Consider the following 23387-nt stretch of genomic DNA (forward strand, 5'->3'; position numbering starts at 1 on the left):
CAGGATGGTTGGGATGAAAAGCAAGGAATATGGACTAGATGGGCGCAGGCAATAGACCAGAACATCTTGTGTTCAGGACTATTGGAAGGTCAAATCAAATCAAGGTTCAGTGAGTGAACGATGCCCTCCCAAACCTAACCAACCTTTCCTCCTGGGGCCCGGCAGAGAACTGAAAATTATTAGCACATGTGTTAAGCTGTTAGCTCTGGGAGAAGGGTGTTATTAGTGGCACCCTGACTAGGTGCTGAGAGTTATTACAGAAGATATCAGCAGATCTCTCAACAGGTAACACTAGGCAACAAAGCACTATTGTTTTTATCAAGGCTAGAGAAAAAAGAAACAGGATACAAGAGGACTTCTGACAACAGCTCAGGCCTGGCAGTTGGAAAGCTAACCTAGGGAGACCGCTCAAATTCCCTGACACAGTAGTTGTGACAAGCCTCAGGCCTGACATATCATCGAGGCAGGTGGTCCTACTGGAACTGACTGTACCCTTAGAAGAATGCATTGGAGAGGTATTTGAGAGGAAGAGGGCCAAGTATGAGGAGCTACTCCATTGATGTCAGCTGTCAAGGTTTTGCTAGCCAGTCAATCTACTAGGTCGTCAAGTTACTTGAGATCAGAGGACTGCACAGTAAGAGAGCCATCTTACACGTCACCAATATACCTGAGAGGCCATCAAGATAGGTGTGAAAAGGCAGGACTCATGGACAACACAATTTATTTAGACACAAGCTGGGGACTAACCACGCTAGCTAGGTCATCAGGGTGAGGATGTATAAACATGAAAGTCCTGAAAGACCCAGTGACAACCCATTATATCACTGATGATGTATCTAGGACACACTGTAGGGTGTGCATTAATAGACTTTGAGATGCCTCTACAACTCCAGTCAAGAGCCGGTTACTCTTCATCATACATAATGCAAAGGCACTATCAGTAGTCTTCCCGGATCAGTAGAAAAACTACCGGAGGGACTTAATCAGATGACTGTTGTTGTGAATTGCAGCTATTTACAGTGCTATGATAAAACATTTGTCCACTTCGTAACTTTTTTTTAGCATATTTGTAATACTTGGATGTTTAATAGCTTCAAAAAAATGTAATATTAGAGAATGATAACCTGAGTAAATACAAATATTGCATTCTTAAATTACGATTTCATTTACAAAGGGGAAATGAGCTATCCAAGCAATAACAACAATAACAACAATAACAACAACAATAATAATAACAACAATAACAACAATAATAATAATAATGGATTGCATTTATATAGTGCTTTTCTACGCACCCAAAGCGCTTTACAATTCCACTATTCATTCACTCTCACATTCACTCACTGGTGGAGGCAGCTACAGTTGTAGCCACAGCTGCCCTGTGGCAGACTGACAGAAGCGAGGCTGCCATATTGCACCATTGGCCCCTCTGGCCAATACCAGTAGGCGTTAGGGTAAAGTGTCTTGCCCAAGGACACAACAACCAGGACAGAGAGAGCAGGGGGATCGAACCGGCAACCTTCCAGTTACAGATGAGCTTCCCAACCCCCTGAGCCACGGTCGCCCCCACAATGTGAATGACTCATTGCCAGTTGTCACTTGACTGCTGTTCTTATCTATATAGTTTTAGTGACAGAGTATTATTTTTATGCAATTAATGCACAGTTGCTGTGTGACTCACCCTCCAAGCAGATCTGCGGTATCACTCTGCTGGTTCATGTTCACAACCCGCAGCCTGTGTCCTGGATTGAACAAACAGGAAATATTTCAAATAGGATGAACCACTCATAGAGCTTTATGGAGATAATTGGAGTTTAAAGACATAGTGACAGGGGGAGGGAGGGTTCAAACCACCAGTGAGCCATAGCCAAGTTTCATCTTTGCGCAAACCTGAGCTCACCTGTGATTCTAGCTAGTTGTTGTACAGTAGAGGTCTTTCCAGTTCCAGTCTCCCCCACCAGAAGAACCGGCTCTCCCTTGGCCACACACACTGCCAGTTGTTCAAGTAGCACAGCAGATGGTCGTGTAGCAGCAAATGTGTGGTTCTCCCTGTTTAAAACAACACATTAACAGTTAATATTTGCACATTGCAGAAAAACAACAAAAACACTTTTTGTGTCAACATTGAATTTAATGTTCACCCACATAAACACGTGGATGCAAAAATATTACACTTTTGCATTCGGCCCTTATATAACTGTTGCAAGAGCCTGGTTTGCATTGCCGACTTGGGTGTCTACTTTTCGCAGATGATGTGGTTGTGCTGGCTTCGAGGTGGTGGCCTCCAGCTTGAGTGTGAAGTGGCAGAAATGTGAATTAGCACTTCCAAGTCTGAGGCCATGGTCCTCAGCCAGAAAAGGGTGCAGCACCCACTCTGGATCAGGGACGAATTAACCTCCCCTCCACTTGATGCAGTGGAGTTTAAGTATCTCTGGGTCTTGTTTATGAGTCAGGGGAGCGGGAGATTGACAGATGGATTGATGCAGCGGTTGCAGTGATGTGGACCCTGTACCGGTCCATCATGGTGAAAAGAGAGGTGAGTTTAAAAAAAAAAAAATCAAAATCAAAGCTCTCAATTTACCGGTCGATCTATGTTCCTGCCTTCACCTATGATCTTAAGCTCTGGGTAGCAACCAAAACACCGTGATACAAGCGGTGGAAATTTTGAGTTTTGAGGGTGAGAAGCTCAGCCATCCGGGAGGGGCTCAGAGTAGAGCTGCTACTCCTCAACATCAAACAATATAGACCAAACCAGCAGCAAAAGAAGACCCAAACTGAGCTTCACATAAACATCGTCATAAATTCACTCTGACTTTTGCTGCTTTGCTTCCACCACAATAAAATCACACTTCATGCGCAGCTCTCTCTCTTTCTCTCTCTCTCTTCAAGAACAGTTTCCCGTCTAAAAATCTGTTTTCTGCATTATTCGTTTGCTTGTTACGCACAAGTCTACCGTTGTTTACAGCGCTCTCGGTCGATGTTTTTTTTTTCCGTTTTACATACTTCCGAAAAGGAAACCTAATTTCTGCTGTTCAATACTGAACAAATTTAAACTTTTTAAAAGTTATGCAAAATGCAAAACGCTTAGCTGTGTCTCTAATAAAACCGCTGTAACGTCAGAGGTAACGTTTATATGTTGATTAATGGTTTTCTTTTGTTTTTGATGTACTGCAGAATATTTTTATAAAAGCCCAGGCCAGGAAAACCACCTTCATGTTTTTTTGTGTTTTGTCTTTAGCTACTTTGACACAAAGGCCTCTGCTGTGATGCTCACACCTTTGATAAAGTCTTGCATGTGTCAGCTTCCTTTTTATAGATACAAAAATATGTAAATGTACTGATCTGAATTATAATATTTCTGACTGTCAAAATTTCCCAGATTCAAATCGAATCGAATCAAATCAAAGATCAAATCGAAGATCAAATCGATTTGGGACCTTGTGAATCGGAATTGAATCGATTCTAGAAATCAGTGACGATACCCAGCCCTACTTTATATCGTGGAAACATATAAAGGAGTTGCCAGAGTAGGATGTCCCACTTACACACTCAGCTGAACTGCTTCAGTCTGTTTCCGAATCAGAGTCACTCTGCCCACTGAGGCCTCCAGCTCAGTTAGCAAGATGCCAGGCTGATACATCTGACAGAAGTGCTGGGCCTGGAAAAAAGCAGATGCCACAAATTAAAAACCAAGATTACAGTTAAATTGGATTTCAGTGGCATCAGAATGGTCCTCTATCCAAATCCGAAACATATACTTCAAACTGCTTTTATTTACCATCAAACTGTTCACTCAAATACCTTCTCTCTGGAGATGTTCAGTTTGCTTCCAATGATCTCAGCCATTCGCAGTCTACTTTCGGGATGAGGCAGCATGGCTGTGAAGCAGTCGAGAGCCTGAGGGAGACAAAGACCAGAAAATGACTCAATTCACAGGAGTAGTGCTTTATAAAAAATGTGGTTAATCACAGCAAATTCATTATTAAACAAGGTGGTGCAATCCTTTTTCCACACAGGGCCACACGGGTTTCTTTCTTTTCTTTTTTTTCCCTTAATGATAAAACACCCTCATTTAGAAATTTACTTGCCTTATCTTTTTCTAATAACAAAATTTGTTTCGTGATCTAAAACATCTCAGTGTGACAAACATAAAAAAAAGAAAAAAAAAAGAAAGAGGAAATTAGGAACAAATACGTTTTCACACCACTGTATGTCGCATGTAGTTAGCGATCTAGTTAACTGTGTTCCTATGATTTTAGCCAAGTAGTTAGAGAAACAACTATCTACATAGCTATGGAACAGGGACAATTTTGTCCTGCCAAAGTAGGAAGATCACCAGTACTCTTGTTCATCTCATCTGTCCCTTTCATGCCAAAACTATCCAAAATGTCTATTGTGAACAACGATTCAGTTACTACACAGTAAATGATATATTCTCATTTTCATAGTCACTGCATTTATAAAAAAAATAAATAAAAAAAAAAGGTGTTTCAAGGCTGGCTCTGGAATAGGTGGATCATCAGTCTTGGAGGTTACAGCCGTGTATTGGTTTCTATGGTAATATCGTCTGGCATGTGTATGAATGAAACATCCATATGTGATCATTTTCATAAATCGAATTCACTGACCTCTAGGAAGACATGTTGTGCTGTAGCTGATGAGGTGCAGTCAAAGTTGACGCTGATTCGCTCACACCATTTCAGCAGGTCCCTGTAGAGTGATAAAGGAGAAGTATCCAGAACATACTTTTTAGACTTCTTATCTTTCTAGCCTGATTTTGGTTGTCACTACAGACATGGGATCACAAATTTTCACCCATCTACCAAACTAAAAGAACATGGAAAGAACACAGAAATTTCAATCAGCACTTTAGTGAGTCTGCTTTTACTTAAATGCACTGATGTGACCTGATGAATCTGTGATTCCAGTTTCCTGCTCTAGGAACATTTTAATCAGTAAACTATGGATCGCAGCAAAGAGTTTATTGAAAACCAGTTCATCACATGAAGACTGTACTGCAGACTGGATGGAGGGGATAATGTGATAGATTTAAGACCAGAAATTCCATGGTCATGGTTCTGCGTATGCCCCAAATGACTGCGATGACAATACAGCTTTTGTGGATTATAGGCCAAATGTTCAAGAAACAACGTATATCAGAACCCATTGATCCTATATGCAGTGATTGATCTTTAATGATTTAAAACAACAACAACAACAACTGGGTGGCACAGGTTTTCATTTATTTTGGATTTTCTCTGATCTACACACGGTCAAAAGTATAACATACTGGGTCAGAAGTATAACCCACTAACATTTGGTTAAATGTCACCTTCAACAGACACTGGGGGCTTTGGGAAGTCCACTGCAGAACCTTAATGTTAGCCTGCTTTGTCTGTTTCAGAATCAGTTTTGATGCGCTGCAATCATTGAAACATCTAGTTTTTTGTTTCAGCTGTCGGGTTGGGGTGAGTTGGCTTGTGTACCTTTAAGTATGTTAAACAACTGGTGTACTTTAATTAATAATAGATGGTATTAAAACTGGCAGCCTAAGTCACCAGTGGATAAAATTCAGTGGAATTTGATGTTTTCAGTGCCACAGGTCAATTTGCTGTGTTGATTAGAATTTAAATGTTAGACAAAGGAAAAAGGAGAAGAGAGAGCAGCGAGCTGGGGCTCACCTCAGTGAAAGCGCCCTCAGCTGTGTGCTTTTGTCATCAGAGTTGTGCTGCTGGCTGTTGTCAGGCATTGGAAGGCTGTTTGTGTCCAGCTCAGAGTGTCTCTCCCCAGTCAGCTGGCAGAAGATTTCCAGGAGATGGTCTGACACCACAGACAGCCTCGGATATCTACTAATAAGCACCTACATACACGAGGGATAGGATCAGCTTGAAACAGATACAACAGAACTTACAGCAGGAATGCACGATGAAGAAAAAAAAAAAAGATTTAGGATTTTTATACTACAAAAAAAGGGATTAAAACCCTGTAGCAAAAACATCATTTTTGACTTGCTGACCAGAAATCTTAAGTTTGTCCCTAACTGCAGCAGAAAAGATCATCTCAAAGTTTCTAAATATCCAAATCGATGAAAATATACAGGCTTTGACTCCAATGACTTCCATGTGTCCGAATATCATGCAACTTCATAAGTAAAAGGAAAAAAACGATGCTTGCTGCTGCCCGATTTAACTTGCTTGAATTCCTCCTTGGTAAGGTGCTAAATGTGTTTTTTAATGAAGCATTTTTAAAGACATCCCTCTATCCAATCAAAAAAATGTTGTGTGCGTCTTCTAGACACAGCAAGTCCTTTCAAGAACAAGTACGGTTTCATGAGCGTGAAGGAGATACCAAGACCATTATACAAGGAGAGGAGGAGTTCCCTTACTGGTTAAATAAAAGACTAATTGTAACACTAAAGCTAATGTCTTGTTTTAGAATACAGGCACATACTTTTGCAAAAAAAAGGGAATCTACTGTTGAAACCACAGTGAAGTTAAACATGAAAACCCTCCCAATCACCTTCTTCAGCTCTTCTCGTGTCATGTTGCCCATTTGCAGCTTCGTCCAGTACTTGTCCAACAGCACTGCATGGGAGTTCTGGGGTCTGTGCCAGCTTCCACCACTACAATACATCCTACAGTCCACAAAACACAAGTTACTTGCTACTAAAATCTGACAGGCCAGTGTTCATTGAAACATGCATTACTCCTTAGTACATCTCAATTGTACATATAGTTTGAAATGATTAACCGTACATAGGATTACACATCCCAGCGTCACAAAGCACATGTGACAGGTTCAGTAGTCATATCAGAATTTCATATCCTTTAACAAAGCGCTGTAGTCTGACCTTCTGGTTGCAAAAAATTGGAATCCAGGCGCAACATCAATGCAGTCCTCTCGTCCCGGAATCATCAGCTTTTTATTCTCCATCAAAGGGAGGAGCGCAGATATCTGAGAGAGAGAGAAAAAGAACTTTTTAGGGCTAGTTTTTTTCCTTGCCAGTGACAACTCAGTGGTGTAAGGGTTAGCAGTGTCATCTTGACAGCAACATCTTGATGGCTCAAACCCCCGACTGGAGAATTTCTATGTAGAGTTTGCATGTTTTCCTGCGTGGCTTTTCTCTGAGTACTCTAGCTTCCTCCCATAATCCAAAGACATGCATTTTAGGTTAATAGGTGATCCTCAACTGCCCATGGATGCTGGGCCAGAATACAACACACTACCAATGTAAAATGGGACTTGTAATCTTGAGAACTTTGTTTGGATGCTTTATAAATACTAGTCCATGGTTTTCAATTTATTCATATTTAAAAAGGTAGGGTATTTACTCACCACATCCAGAGGAGCATGGTCAATGTCCTCCAAGAGGATCCACTGGCCTGAAGACACGGCTTGTGTTAGTGTTCCAGGCTGCCATATAAACTTCCCTGGTATATCAGTGCAACGGTACATTCCCAGGAGCACCTGTGATATAAAACAAGGACATTTTGAAATGTTCAGCCTTCAGACTAAACGAGTTATTAGAAAACTCACTAGAAGAAACACCTTCAATTCAATTTTATTTATACAGCGCCAAATCACAATAACAAGGTGCTTCAACAAAATATCATCAAAAAAACAAAACAAAACAAACATCAACAAAATATTGTGAATATTACATCAACAGTGGCCAGGATGTTTTGATTTGAGTACATATGGGTGCAAACCTGCAAATCCTACAATTCTGACAGTTTGTAAAATGTTTGTTTTATATATTAAATGTCAAATATAATGCTTCATCACTTCCTATAGAACCATAAGAAACAACATGTTTTTTCCTTTTATGTCTCTCACCTTGCTGTCAGTTTGATCCCCAAGCTGTACCTTGAGGATCTCCGTAGTTTTGGCATGTCCGGTGACAGCAGCCATAAACTCTACCAAAGCAGTTTTACCGCATCCAATAGGACCCTCGAGCAGTACAGGTTTCTGGGAGGCTACGGCCAATGCCAGTCGTCTCAGATTGCGGCAGGTTGAGTCAACCAACACCAGATCCTTTTGATTAATCTACAAGTAGAAACCAATATTAGGAAAGAAAAAAAAAAGAAAAGCAGAGACAGATATATCGCAAAGATTACATACCTGATCAGGCTGCCTAGGAACTATCCTGGGTAGCACAACACCACAGACTGCCACTACATTCTGCGACAAGTCCTCTGATACCACCTGGCCTCTAGTAAACTTGTTGGCCTTCTCTTGGCACCACGTCACATAGCCCTGATTGGCTAAAACCAGGGCCTTCTCAAACTCCAGCTGCTGAGTTTCTTCCAAACCCCTAAAGAAGCATCAATGGTAAAGGCATGTAGCGCCGCAATATCAGATTTACAATTCATGACTGTTGTTGATAAAATACAAATCAGACATGTGCATAAATATGTGGAAAAAATAAATAAATAACAGCAATAACACTATAAGGCTGTGTCCTATATTTTTGTTTATTGTGAAATGTATTTATGTAATACAAGTATATGTGTTTGTATGTATGTAACAGTAGCATCCCATTACAATAACACATTTAGACTGCGAATGCGAATGGCTGGGTCAAGTTTCAACACCAAACACACGGTACATACTTCATTTTCATGTGTAGGATCTCATCACTCGTCAGCACCTTCCTCAGGAAGATGGTTTTCTGGTTATCAGTCATATGAGAGACCAATGCTAAACAGTGGGCGGTGTACCTGTTAGAGTGACAAGTGACATTAACTGTAATTTGCAGATCAAGAACAAAAAAAAAAAAAAAAAAGGTGAATGTTAAATATAATAGCATTAGCTATAAATTACTGGTTAATATTTTGAGCAGTTAAACCAGAAAGCGATTCGAATATCAACACTAATGTGCTGATAGCATACTTTTGGCTTTGTCTAACAGCATTTTGTGATTAAATCTTCAAGTAAATATAATCCTAAGTTAGTTGCTGTGACAAAATATGCAATTAAATTATAGTTACTAACCAATTTGTGATGATTACAGAGGGCTTCTATCCAAATATAATATTTTTGGTAAACGCTAACATGTAGAAGGTAACATTCTTTCTCTCGTTTTGCATCTTTTGTCCGTCCAGTAATACTTTCATTTGGAATATTGGCTCAGGATTTTGGATTGAGAGTGGAATGACTTATATCTTATATCAAGACAGGCTCCATGCTTTAGCATTATGCACTCAAATCAATTTAATACATCTGAAGTCAACTTTTTGAACTTAACACTAGCTGTGACTAAATATGTGCAAGTATTGCAACTAGGCACATACCATCGCACCATGACATCACTGGTGAGCAGAAGGGACATGCAGGGGCTCCAGTCCCAGAGCATTCGGAACTTGGCACAATCACTCTGGAGGAAACGCAAAGTGGCACCCATTAGGTCACGCAGCTTCATCCTTCTGGGGCCATACTGCACAGCTGATGACTCTTCACTGGTGAAGAAGAGCCTCTGAAACACCGGAGGGGCATTGTCGAAGTACCTTGCACCAAACCTTGAGGAGAGGTGCTGAGAGTTAGTCAGGATACACTGTTTACTTTACTGTGTAAGAGTGTCACTACACAAATGAAGATCAAGAGTCTCTAGGTCTGCACTGGGTTGATGAGCACAGGATTTAATAAGACAAACGTCAGCACCAGTAGTTTTCTCAGAACACTTACGTTTGTGCGTCAGGACTGATGCTGAGAAGCTTGCTGAGGGCCACACACAGGCGCTCATGGAGGTCATGGTTGATGCTGCCTCCAGCTTTCACCCTCTCAGCATTGCGCTCCAACAGGTCCAGTGTCAGAGGACGCAAGTGCCGTGCAATCAGTAGAGTATAATCCTTTTCTAGCAGCAGCTGAGCCAAACAATCCAGAATACACTGCCTGTCCTGCTGACTCCATATCTGAGGAGACATCACGTGGGCCACACGTTTTACTATCAACCCAAAATAATTAAATCCTGTGGGTTACCGAGCCTGAACGTAATCTACAGGGTCGTGATCGCTAACACGTAAAGGAAAGGTTAACGATGCCGAGTCTCAATGTGAACATAAACATATTATTTCCATCATAATATGCTCAGGAAATAACAAATCTTACCTGCTTTGCTAGGTACTGGCTCAGCTGGCTGTGACATTTGTCAACATGTCTCACTATGGTGCCTAGTGATGACAGACTCAGTACTAAATTCTCCATCTTCTTAAATGTCTTTTCGTGGAGGGCTACAGCAAACACCAGCCTCTGGGATGTGTTGGCGATAATGTTTCCCTGGTACTGAAGAAAACTGAGAGGTTCATCACTCGCGTGTATATCTCAATACACAAACACGTTCTCTGGCGTTAAAATGCCATCCACATGTGAGTGAAGCCAGACTCCTTCCGGGTCAACTTCGTTACCTCCCCCTCCCACACTGCTTCCGTTTTCTGTCCTTACGTCGCGTGGTGATGACACGACCCTGGCCTGGCTGTCCATTTTTCCGGGAGTGAAGCAACAATTTGGGCTTGAGTGGAGCGTTAATTCTGTCTTTAACGCATTTCATTTTCTTTCTGACTCGGCGGCAGGAGAATGTTAGTTGCTCGCAAAGGTAGTGAGCGACAGTGTCGCAAATCTACCTAAGTGTTGAAGAATATTTTTGCAAGCGGAGAGGAGGAGTACGCAGGCTGCAGTCACAGACCGCGGGAAAATGGTACTTCCTGTGCAAAGAAGTCTTGGCGCGGCATTACAGCTGTAAACAGGTGGACACAACAATACGCAAGTAAGTTAGTAAGACGACTAAATCACAGCCACGTTACTCTAATGTTCTACAGGCTAATTTTAAGTCACTTCTTTTGCTGACCAACTTTCTTGTTTCCTCCGGGTTAGTTAAGCAGACAGTTCTGAGTCGCTTTATTTGTTTGAAGTAATGTCCAGAAATGTAAAAAACAAAATAAATAAGCAGTCCATCAGTTGGCTTTAAGAGGTAAAATGTGTCGTGAAATGTCTGACAAGATAAAAAACGTTGTGAAAGGGGATGTTTGTTTGCCATCCTTGTCTGTTGTGTTTGTGTTAGTTTAATTCGGGTCAAAGGTAACAAGGCTAGGAGCAAAAGAGTCAAAAAGACAGTGTTATATTTATTCAACAAAATTAACTCGGGCCCACAGTTCGATCGTTTGTTTTAACCTGGAAGGTTATGAGATTATCATTCTGCTTTGCTTTGTTCTTTGGTGTCTTTGAGCAGTAGGACAGGCTGTAGCTAGCGCAACATGTTACCGCCATTAGTCCACATTTGCCCAATACATCAACCGTCTGTCAACCTACATTATCTTTGGAATTGTGTATACCATTAGGTGTATGTCACAGTCGATCTCTGGCAAAATTCAACTGTGTATCTAATTATTTATCTAGTTGTCTATCGATCTTTAATTGGCGACTTGTTTTTTGCCCAGCACTTCACCCATTTCTGATGTGGATCTGCATATATGTTATTTTTCATAAAAGTAGTTTTATAAGAAATATTTGAACAATGAAAAAGTGTTGTTAAAAATAATCATCATACCAAAATAAACAGTATTGCTCTCCTGCAAGTGTTGATTGAGTAAAAGGGCCTATTACTATTACTGGATATTTTTGCCCAAAGTAACAGTAATTTATGGAAACTTGTGGAGCAGACTTTTTTAAGATTTTCTTAAATCAACTTTTGCATCAATCTTTTTGTTTTGGCTTGGACAATAACAACCATCAATTTCCCTTTGGCTTTGACATCAGGTAGTCCTTAAGAAACTGTGCCACAGGGATCTTTGACAGGATGGAGAACGTTGACACCAGCCATGCATCTGGTCGTAAGTATACATTGCTACTTAAGAACTTGGAATTACTCACCAAAATTGAATGAAACAAATTAAATCCCACATTTGTAGATACTCTATTAAAATTGATTAAGACTGATTTTTGTTGGTCATTAACAGACCTTAAAAGCTGAATGTCCTATCTTCCATAACCTTAAATTATTGTTTGGGCCTCCATACACTGTCAGTGCTCGGTATTAAAAACATTAGTTGAAAGTTCAGGTTGTAAACATGCATGCTTTTAGTTATTAATTTTATGCTTTTATTCTTCTTTGGACTGGTGTTTGGTTGGCTGCAGTCAATAGACTTACATTAGTTTATGTTAGCTAACTAATACCAGACCCAATAACTCAGAAGAAAACAACACTAAGACTAAAACTCAGTTTAAGGCAGTCACTTTTGTGCTGCTTCTGGCTACAACAGTGTGTGTGTGTGTTATGTTTCCCTGTCTATCTCTTAAGCATTCAGTGGTTCTTTGTTGTTGTTGTTTTAGCTGCACTGCAACGGGAAAGTCCACCTGTTAGCTGTAATTTTAGGGTTTGTTAAGCACTTTATACATGAGGAACCATGTGGAGGAGAGCCTACTTAAGTCACCAGAGCAACAAGGAGTCTGACATGTCAGTTTTTTTCTCAACAGGTTGGCTGTACAGAGCCACCCAACCATGTGAGTCTATTGACCACAACCAACCAACCCGGTGATGTCAAATTCTGTACTGGCACAAGCTCGCGCTAAACATCTTCTAAAAACGTAGAACTCTTAGCACTTATTTCTTAAATCCAGCTTCACAGACAGAGCTACATCTATGCCAGTTTTTAAGAGGAGGCCTCCGTGATGTAAATTAGCCTTTATACATGAAGTGTTACACGTTCACTTTACTATGACTTTCATTGCATGCTTGCAATACTGCAGCTTGCCTTTTAAGTGGAAGCACCAAATGTGGCAACAATACTCAGACTTTAGAGTGTTTCAAAGTTTGTGGAAGTCTTAAATGGACAAGTTCATCATTACTTGCCAGACTGCTACAATTTTACATACCAGCCAGTCACACAAAAACCAGATGCTCTTGGTTGTTTTAAAATGTAAAGTAAAACAAAATGATTATTTGAGTTAAGTTCTTGTACTTCATTTGTCTCATTAGTTGGACACGTAATTCTACTACTTTCTCACGGCTCTTAATCTGTTTCAGTTTGAAAGTTTATAATTTAAATAAAACCAGTTTGCTTATTATCCACTGTTTTATTTATGTATGTACATAAAAACATTCCTTAGAAAACATAATTTACATGAATGTAAGATTTTTGGATGCTACCATAATCATGACTTAAGACTTTTGTGTAGAAGCTCTCTAACTACTGATGTATACTGATATATATATATATATGTATAACATCTACAGTCTTGGTATCTGAAGTAAGCGAGGAGTCTGTGGATATATACGATGGTCTGGACATCGGTTTTAACAGAAGTGCAGGTAAAAGCCCTTTCTGAAATGGTTTCACTTTGATCGGATGCATATTACCACTACTCTTGCTGTCGTAGTCTGAGCACTTTTTTTCTTTTTTACAGAGGAGCCACCTTTTGTTGGTTCTCAGTTGAAAGAGTCAATGGATTTGTATGAAGAAATTGTGACAGAGGAACAGCAGAACAGAGAGTCATCATACGTTGAGGTAAGCAATTGCTCATTTGGGAATTATTTATTTTTTAACATGGGAATTTTTTGTACTGATAATTAGCTGTGAGGCACTGATAAGCTGTTTTTGTTTTTTGGGGAGTGAGCTTGACTCTGCTGCTGTGTTTCAGTCTTTATTAGAGATGGCACGATACCACTTTTTAATGTCCAATACGGATATAAATTTAGATATTTGCCAATACCAATATGAATCTGATAGTTTTTTATAACCAATAAAACTGTTTTTTAAATGTCTTGCTGCATTTTGTATAAGTTTATGCTCAAGTTTTAAAAAAACAAAACACTAAAGCTATTCTATTATATTTGTATGCAAAAAAATACACTTCACCCAAAATATTTTGCAGTTCAGCAATACTGATCTTTTTATTTAAACTTTTAGCCGAACTTTAAATCTAAATATTTAAGTAATATTCAAAAAGTATTTTAAAATGCAGGTTTATGCAGATTTCAAAAACTCTTTGGTTCTGAAAAAAAGAAGTGCAATATCAGCACAAAATAATGTTTATATTCAACAACTTAAAAAAAGAACCCAAGTTGTATAATGGACAATTTTATACTTAAAGCTTAACATAAATGGACATCCAGAGTGGAAAGCAGTGCAAATAAATCCAAACACGGTTTCATGATACTCATCTTTTATCAAGATCAGGGCTGGACTGGGACTAGAGACCAGCCCACCAGGTATTATAGAAAAAGCCATAAAGCCCTTGAATGAAAACAAACGCTGTTGTGAGAGTGATGTACACTGTCTTGTTGGTATATATGTATGATTTCTATACATTGCACATAAGATAACCACTTTAGTTGTAAGATTCAGATAATTATTTATTGAAAGCTAGACATTTTAAACGAGAATAAGAAAGAAAAGTATTTCTTTGTGCCCCCTTTCCCTGTTAATGCCCTACCTGGCCCCCTGGCAAAACTTTGCTAGGCCCGCCCCTGCACAGTTACCAGCTGTTAGCTCAATAGAAAAGGATCCTGGTGTTATTTGTCTCTCAGAAACAGTTCATAACTTCCCTTCAACTCATTCATATCACCTAAAAGGTAAACCTGTTTCTCCATCACCTGTTCAGCTCTGATGATTCAGTAAGGACATCTCCTGGTTTCATCTTTGTGTTTCCCTCTCATGCTAAGGTCATGAGCTGGATTATGCCATGTCGCAAGTTTTTTTGAGGTGCTTTTGTGATATTTAATAGATCGAATTACATTTTTTATTTCTGCCGATATCTGAACCAGTAATTTAGGTCAGGATCGGACCAGTACTGGTGCTGTATATTGGATCGGTCCATCTCTAGTCTTTATATTATCATTATGTTCTACAAGGTGTAGAAGCCTTGTTATTGGTAGGTGAATATGGGTTAGTCTATGAAATTAGAACCACATTGCTAAAAATAAGTCCTTTGTCAGTTACAATAAATATTAAATTAGTACTCTAGATCTGATTATTTCTGTATAAATCAAGCAAATTCCAAAAAGAATCAGTGAAGTGAACTGATGGACTGCTTAATGATTGAGTTGATTACAAGTAGATAAGCTGTGACGCTTCACATTTCAGCAAAGGTGACCCTTGCTCAGTATTTGGGATCATGATTGCCACTTTTGTATAAGCAGAGAATAACACTTGGATATCACAGGACGTTGAAAGTATGCCAGAAATCATCATGCCAGCTGTTTCATAGGCCTTTTGTTTTTGTGTCTCTGCAGCTGAAGTCTGGGTTCAGGACAGCCCAAAACCATATTAAAGAGTTACGCAGGAGACTGGAGCAGTTGGAATTACAGGTGTGTTTTTTTTTTTGTTTTGTTTTGTTTTGTTTTGTTTTGTTTTGTTCTGGGGGGGGGGGGTGTTACCATAAACACTACTATCTTCACTAAGACAGTTTTGTTTTAAGAAAGACTGTGTTTTCTGTAGGTGGAATGGGTCTACATTATTGAACTGCATTGTTTGGTTATACGAATTTATTTTACCATTAACATTTTGTGTGCCTTCTGTTTGAATATAGAATACAGGTTTGAGAAAGGAGAACTACTCTCTCAAAAAAAACATGTCTACACTTTTACAAACGGCTAGAAAGGAGGTGATACGAAAAGACGCAGAGATTCAGAGGCTGAGTCAGAGGTACGTTGGTTCTTTTTCGTCCTTCTCCGTTAGGTTACACTGAATACTGGTTAATGTTATGCATAAGGGCAATATCATAAGACACGTAGCAAGGTGTGACATCAATTATTGGCTATATTGAAACAGCAATGTTTTAATTGTTGGGTTTTGCAGGTCTGAGAGAGGGCAGTATCATCATTATCCATCTTCCATACAAAATGTGCGGGATCCAAATCTCTCCAGTCACAGCTCCACCAGTAGGCTGGTTTCTCCACCATCCCGTCCGCCTCCTTCTCCACCACTACCGCCATCCAGTAATTTTCCACCTCCCAGCGTAGACCAGCCTCCAAGAGATGCACGTCAGTCCATGAGGAAAGAAAGTCATAGTTTGCCCAGAGCATCAAAAGCATCTTGTCATAGCCATTCAAAACGAGACAGTGAAATAACTGACAAACAGACGGAGTCAGATAAACATAAATCCAGTCACAGAGAGCACAGACATCCCAGTCAACAGTCTGAATCAATACATAGGAGACATAGAAGTGCTTCAGATGCTAACAATGACAGATTTCACAGAGCAGACAAAGACTTGGTACAAAGGTGTGATTCAAAGTCATATCAAAGAAAAAGCTACTCGCACGATGGGCACCGCAGATCAGATGAGGTTAAATCCTCACCCACGATTTTGGAAACTACAGCTTCGGATGACAAAAAAGATGGTAGGAGACACGATAAAGCTAAAACGGCTGCATCGGGCCCTAAACACAGTGCGTCTCACAGCTCAAAAGAGAGCTACAGCCGAGAGCTTGAAAAAATCAAGATTACTTGCAGCTCTTCCAGAAGTTACAACTCAAAGGACTGGAAAAAGTCTTCTGTAAATCAACATGTTATACGATACAGAGATTCCTCCAAAGAGAGGGAAGGGGCTAGACAGAGAGATCATCAGTGGAAAGGGGAAAGGCAATATAAAAATGAAGTAAGAAAAAATCATATCAATGACAGTCAGTCCCACACAAGCAGAAAATGTGAGAAGCTGAGAACCAAAGAATCAAGTAAAAGTGACAAGGACAGATGCGCAAAGACTCACATGGTGTTTAAAACATCACCTGAAGAAGCCAATATAAGCAAGAAAAACTCTGAGGAAACTAGTCCAAACAGGAAACTGTGCTTTATGGAAACATTGAATTTAACCCTTTCACCAATTAAGAAGCCAGTATTACCTTTTGGTGGGAGCCTGAAAGATCCTGTACCAGTGGGCAAGGATGTTGAAAATGGATCAGAGGAAGAGAATTTGCAGCCTAACATGGAAGACATGTGTGTCATTGATGACATAGAAAACATTGAATTAGAAGGAGAGTTGAGAGATATTACAGAGCAGTCTCTGAAGAACCACAACGTTTTGAGTTGTGAGAAGACACTTGAGGCATCAGATGTGGAAGGTATTAAGGAAAAAGACACAGTCTGTAATAAAACTGCCATAGCTGACAATTCAGTTCAAACTACCTCAACTAACAGCCAACCCTTGGATATTACAGCAAAGCAAGTGAATGCACACCTTGCGGCAAAATCACCAGAGAATAGTTATGCAAAAGCACCAGACGTGTCAAAAAATAATGAAGAAAATATGAAGCTAGTCTCAGACAGCAAGGCAGCTGAATGTGGAATGGCGGGGGCCAGAGACCCCATAAATCTTGTTGACAAGTCAGGAAGGATTTCTAAACAGATTCCAAGCTATGACCGACAAAAAGCTTACTGCGAAAATACTGCTGATTCATGTGCTGAGATTACTGTGGAGTCCACTGTGGAGCATCTTGAAGCTGCAGTACAGCAGAATGCCTCTTTGGAATCACGTGCAGAAGATGCCGATTCATCACAGCCAAAGAAAACAGATATGACTGACAAAACTAATCCTGTGTGTCAGACTGCTCCGGCTATCAAGTCTCCGGTCTGTCAGCAAGGTTCTCCTGCTTCTTCTACTCCAATTCATCTGAAAGGGAATTGTGAAAAGCAAGACTGGCGTAAAGATGCCGATACAGTGTCCAGCACAATCAGCCTGGAGTCCCTTCCACAAGAAGGATTGAGTTTGAAAGAGGCTATTTACGTTTTAACACAGACAAATGAAGACACCGGAGACAGTTGCGCTAGCGCTATTGAGCCGAGCTCTTCGACTAACTGTATCGGAGTGTCCAAAGTTAGCAGCACAACGGAGGAGAAGACCCTACTAAAAATTTACAGTGACATGACCACCACACCCAGCAAGAGCTTCAGCCCTAGAAATGGACAGGAAAACCATTTGAAGCCTTCAAGCTCCGTGCTATTACTACATGATGAGGACTCTATGATGCGCACACTGAATAATCTGAAGAGAATCCCAGATGCCATCAGTCCTTTGAGGAGTCCAGTACGGGTAATCAAGAGATGTCTTCTCCATGTGCATAGCAAGCCTGGTCATGTAAAGAGCCTTCAAAAAGGTAGTTATCCTCCTTTCAAGTCTAGTAATCTATATTTCAAAACTGGCAAGTTTTCCATTGAATGCTTTCCATCTTGCCAAGGATACTGCTTACAAGCTTTACTATAAGGCTTCTCTTTACTAACTGCTAATTTCATCTCATTTCTCATCTCACTGTGTCTTTTCTGTGCCTTTCCTCTGTCACAGCTGCATCAGCACCATGTATTTTAAGAAATTGAACACCTCATTTCACCTTTATAAAATACATCTCTGGACTTTACCTTAATTAGCATTACCTGTTATGTTACAGTAGTGCTTTTGGCATCCACAGTGGATCTTTGTTACTGTTCTGGGTTGGGTTTAAAATTAGCTCTGGAAAAAAATACAAAAATGTACCATCTTATACATTTGTTTGACTCTTCTATCTGACTGTTATCTATTTCTTTCCTGTGCAGATTTTTCCAGTACAGCTGTTGATGCCAACTCGGAGAAGCTGGATGTAAATAAGGAGAACAAATATCCAGGTTCTCCTGCAAAGCGAGACGCAGTAAACTCGGTGGATAAAGTGTCTGACTTGAATTCAAGTCGTTCAGACACAGATCTGGAGGAAGGAGAAATTTTAAGTGAAAGTGATGAGACGGCGGCAAGTTCACCAACTACTGCAACAAAGAAGGCAAAACTAGCACAGCCAGTCAGAAATAAGTCAAGTCCTAACTCTGTTTTAAAGAAGAAGCTTGCAGAGAGACGGGCTGCTTCTGAAGAAAGTCGTGAAATTTCAGGCGTAATGACACAAAGTCCAAAAAGTCGTTTTAAAACAGTTTGTCCCGCAGCAAGTAAAGCTTCTTTTTGTACCATCGAAGAAATAATGGAGACATTTAAGTTAGTTCGCGCCGAGATCCGAAAAAAGTACATGAAGCTTCACAAAACTTTTCCCAGGAAGAGTTTCTATGGAATGATGGATAATTTCCAAAGGTCTTTTTTAGAGTTTGTGGATGGTGCTCATTTTGGTAAGATATGTGATCAACCAGGGGAGCTCAAGTCCAGACTGAAGAAACTCATTGAATCTGTGTTTGGAAAAGTGTCAAATAATGGCATTGTGAAACGAATATTTGAACAACAAGCAGTGGATCTGAAGCAAAAGCTGTGGGACTTTGTAAATGTCCAAGTTGACTACTTGTTTGTGGACATTCACACAACGCTGAAGAGCTTTTGCAAAGCCTCAAGACCTCTGCCAGAGGACAGTGATGGTGAAAATGTATCTCAACAGCCTCCTGTGAGAAAGACATCATATGAGTCGAACCAAGCACAGCCGGCTTCCACCAGCCTGAATCAGGCCAAATCCTGTACTGTGGTGCCTTACAAAAAGGGCCTTGGAAGCAGAGGCAAGGACATCAGAATCACACACGGGTCTGAGTCGCATCCACTGAACTCCCCAAATACACAAGCAGAGTTCCTTCTTCCTAAAAATCCACCTGCAACTCCTGAAAAAAATAATATACCTTCTTTGGTGGTCACTCAGAATGGCTCTTTGCTTGACAGAACTGACTTTGAGCTACTCACTGAGCAACAAGCTTCCAGTTTAACATTCAATCTGGTCAGAGACTCTCAAATGGGTGAAATTTTCAAGTGTCTTCTGCAAGGTTCTGACTTGTTAGAAAGCAGTGGTATCGCTGTAGAAAACACTGCCTGGTCCCTCAGTACTCCAAGGAAAGATGGAGAAAGAAACATAAGCATCATCACACCATCAAAATTTGATTATCCATCTAAGCTGCTTTCCCCAGCTAAATTTGATACCCCTTCTAAACTTTTTGCCACCTGGTCTAGTATTTCACCTCGCAAAATATCCTCCCCTTGCTCAAAAGATCAGACCACACTGAACCCAGCTTTACTTGATGAAAATTGTCTGTTAGAAGTTCCATCGCAAAATCGAGCACTGTTGCAGGCCAACTTGGCCTCACAGAAGTCATATTCACTTCTAGCTGAAGATTTGGCCGTGTCCCTCACCATTCCATCACCTCTGAAATCTGACAGCCACCTCAGCTTCCTACAGCCATCCACCTCAAGTATGCATGTCACGTCCACACCAGAGAACGTCATCAGCGCCCACATATGCGAGGATGCTCTGCTGGACGGGGAGGACGCCACAGAGCACGACATACACCTGGCTCTTGACACTGATAATTCCAGCTGTGGCTCTAGCAGCAGTTTGGCCTCAGAAACACCCGCCACATCTTTTGTGTTTAAGCCCGACATGGCGATGCAGGCGCTAGTGATGGAAAAGTCCAACGATCATTTCATTGTGAAGATTCGGCAGGCGAATCCAGAAGCAGATAGAACTCTAACTGCTAATGAGAGCTTAAGTGAAACACTAACAGAGGAGCAGCACATAGAAGATAACACTGCAGCTCAGGATAGTGAAGCTGGTGTTGCAGAAAAGTTGGAGAAAGCTGTCTCTTTGGCGGGAAGTTTCTCTAACGTTGCTGAAAGCTCTGTTTTGTGTCCAGCTGGTACTGAATCCAGTGTCTGTCTCACTGAAGGTAAAGACTTAACACTATTAAACAATCAGCCAGATGATATGCTAACTCAACACACTTTTTCCAAAGAGACCCTGAAAAATCGGTCTGATGGTTCTCCTTCAGATAAGAGTTTGAACAACGTTTCTGAAAACACAGTTGTTAATGGGAGTGGTAGTAAGACACATTTCAGGGAAGAAAACATTAGCCCTTCAAAAACTGTCTCAAACAAGTCTCAGAATAAACTCATTCCCTCTAAATGTGCTGTGTCAGATAACTGTCAAACTACTGAAAGCTCTTATACAAATCTGAGGAGCCGAAAATTGTCTTCACACGTGTCAGACTCGAAGAACAATGATGTGGACATATCTGAGTCAGAGAGAAGCCTCGTGATAGCAGAGGACACGAGCAGTTCACCCGACAAAGGCAGAAAACGAAAGAAGCACCACGACAAATCAAAAGCAAAGAGGTTGAGGAAGGAAAAAAAGAGTCCAGAAGTCGTGCTTCCTACCAAGGAAGCAGATGAAGATTCCAAATCATCTATGGGCTGTCTGTCTCCCAGCAGTCTGTCTGCCAAGAATGTCATCAGGAAGAAGGGCGAGGTGGTGATGGCCTGGACTAGGTCAGTAGTGAAGTGCATCGTGTTCTCTCTTTCCAAGGAGTGTCTGAATAGAAGAATGAATACTAGTTACATATACTCAGTATTGGTTTCACAATATTTCAGCAGAAAATGTCAAATAGAAGTTGACTTGTAATGGACCTGTTGGCCTCCTCGCAGATTAACGCAACATTGCAACTCATAGACACTGCATATCTGTAATCCTTGGCCATACTGGTCTAACGTCATCTTTCTAACAAAGCTGATATAGATTAATATGGCTCGCTGGTTGTTAAGCTGTGGAAGCCAAACTAAATGTTAGACAAAATAAAGCCACACTGAAATGGTGTCAGCTGGTTTGAAGTCAACTCCATCTAAACATTAAATAAGTTGGCTCTAACACTTGCAGCCTATTGATGAAACATTTTTTCTCTCTCCTTGAATGAGCACGTCAACGAACCAGCTGAGGTTACAGCTCTAGTATAAACATAGGAAGTCCTTTGAGTGCTAAGATTCAAAGGGCTCTGTATGAGTGCTGGTCCATTCACTACAAGAGCTTTGTTAAATATGTCTGTATTTTGGGGGGAGTTGAAACTAATTTTGCACACTGTCCCCCATGTTTAGAAGTTCAAAATTAATTGATGAAACTAACAATATAATAATCAAAGTAATTTTAATACACAGATAAGGCTCCTTGGGATCAATAACTATCTGAGGGCTAGAACCTGTGGACATGAATAAATATTACATTTTTGGGTTGTTTAACTCATTGTAGTGGCAAATTTGCAGTTATCTGAATGTATAGTGTCTGTGTACCTTGTATAAGTGTTTCGATTTGCTAGTTGCCAAAATTCAGCCTTGTTATCAAAGAAGAGATTTTGATCTGGTAGTTTATGCTCATCTAATCAGAACAGTCTCACTGAATGTATTTTTAATGTTTCATTCTACATTATAGGGCTGCCACTAATGATTATTTGTGTTGTTACTGTGTAAGAAGTTAAGCTAATTAAATAGACTACTCAGTATCTTTCATCTCCTTCATCAGAGATGAAGATCGAGCTATTCTCATGGACATGAAGACAAAAGGCGCTTCACGCGAGACTTTCTCTGCTTTGTCAGAGAAACTTAACAAGCCTTCAGGCCAGGTAGATAAATCTTGTTTCTTTCTTTCTTTTTCTTTACTTTTTTTAGTGTAAGCATCCAGTAACTGTTAACTGTTTGTTCTCCCCAGATTGCTCACAGATTTTATCAGCTCATGAAGCTTTTTAAGAAGATGGACACCTGATGCCTCTGAATATTTGTGTATATGGTTCTTATTTTGGAGCATATTCATACATGTGCCAATAATTAAGGTGATATGGTGACTTGATCACCACACAGAGTGCTGTATCTGTCAAAATCTGGAGCTTGGTTTGAGTCAAAGGCTGGGAATTCATAACTGTCTCTAAGGATATTGTGTTACAGATGCAGAACTGTACCTGCTCATGCTGTTGAGAAAGGAATTCAAAAAACGTTTGGGTTTTTAGCAAGCCACACAGGATCATCACAGAAGGACGTGATGTGGGCCACAGGATTCCACCTTTTTTTTTCCATCTCGACTTTTGCAGACATTGCAGATCTCAAAAAAGTTAACGAGTCATGATATTAGTTCCCACGTCCGTAAATTAGTTTTTCTCCAAGCATTTGGGGGGAAACTGCCCTCGTAATGGGAAGATTTCAGGTTCCAAAACAAGTATGCTCACTATATTTTACATATTGAGTCAGATTCTTAGTTAAGAGGTTAACACATGACCTGCCATTAAACCTTGATCTACAGGGCTCATAGTTTTAGTCTTTTGACTTGGAGTCAGTGTTAAATTTTGTGTTAAATGTTGGATCTTGTTTTAATAGATGTGTTTGTGTGTGGGAAGGGAGTGCTTCATACATTTGTTTACATGTTCACTCCAAGTAAAGGACATTACATCAGTACATTCATTTCTTAATTTGTGAGTGCATGTGTGTGTGAGAGAATGAATGAATGAACCCTCGTATCTGTGAGCTGCAGTGACAAGTTTGCTTGTTACTAACAAAAACTATGTAATGACATATTGTAAATAATTCTTTACTGAAAATAAAAGTTTTATTTATTTAATGGACTGGTGCCACACTTTTCTACATACAAGCTGGATTCATCCAATCAAATACAGTCGTTCAAGTGCTTTTTTCCTATT

General features: G+C 40.2%; 2 protein-coding genes across 2 annotated transcripts in view; one reads left to right on the top strand and one right to left on the bottom strand.

Moving 5' to 3' along the window:
- The window catches only part of mdn1 (midasin AAA ATPase 1), a 61051-nt gene extending 50677 nt beyond the window's left edge, over positions 1 to 10374 (bottom strand). Inside the window, exons 1-15 of the mRNA XM_085134102.1 lie at positions 10108 to 10374; positions 9685 to 9911; positions 9294 to 9518; positions 8613 to 8720; positions 8122 to 8314; positions 7837 to 8046; positions 7336 to 7467; positions 6851 to 6954; positions 6520 to 6634; positions 5682 to 5860; positions 4629 to 4710; positions 3802 to 3897; positions 3546 to 3658; positions 1901 to 2049; positions 1682 to 1742 (exon numbers count right to left, since the gene is read on the bottom strand). Of these exons, the coding sequence (XP_084990228.1) occupies positions 1682 to 1742; positions 1901 to 2049; positions 3546 to 3658; positions 3802 to 3897; positions 4629 to 4710; positions 5682 to 5860; positions 6520 to 6634; positions 6851 to 6954; positions 7336 to 7467; positions 7837 to 8046; positions 8122 to 8314; positions 8613 to 8720; positions 9294 to 9518; positions 9685 to 9911; positions 10108 to 10203 (2090 nt within the window). The 5' untranslated portion in view covers positions 10204 to 10374. The remainder of the gene's footprint in view (positions 1 to 1681; positions 1743 to 1900; positions 2050 to 3545; positions 3659 to 3801; positions 3898 to 4628; positions 4711 to 5681; positions 5861 to 6519; positions 6635 to 6850; positions 6955 to 7335; positions 7468 to 7836; positions 8047 to 8121; positions 8315 to 8612; positions 8721 to 9293; positions 9519 to 9684; positions 9912 to 10107) is intronic.
- A 76-nt stretch (positions 10375 to 10450) lies between these two features.
- Positions 10451 to 23308, top strand: casp8ap2 (caspase 8 associated protein 2). Its single transcript, XM_085134103.1, has 10 exons — positions 10451 to 10762; positions 11752 to 11825; positions 13229 to 13303; positions 13399 to 13499; positions 15227 to 15301; positions 15523 to 15638; positions 15792 to 18088; positions 18522 to 21201; positions 22223 to 22322; positions 22409 to 23308. The coding sequence occupies exons 2-10, from the start codon at positions 11792 to 11794 to the stop codon at positions 22460 to 22462; spliced, it is 5532 nt and encodes a 1843-aa protein (XP_084990229.1). The 5' UTR covers positions 10451 to 10762; positions 11752 to 11791; the 3' UTR covers positions 22463 to 23308.
- Positions 23309 to 23387: the final 79 nt, after the last annotated feature.

The sequence above is a fragment of the Neolamprologus multifasciatus genome, chromosome 15 (genome assembly GCF_963576455.1).
Source record: "Neolamprologus multifasciatus chromosome 15, fNeoMul1.2, whole genome shotgun sequence".
Classification (NCBI taxonomy): domain Eukaryota; kingdom Metazoa; phylum Chordata; class Actinopteri; order Cichliformes; family Cichlidae; genus Neolamprologus; species Neolamprologus multifasciatus.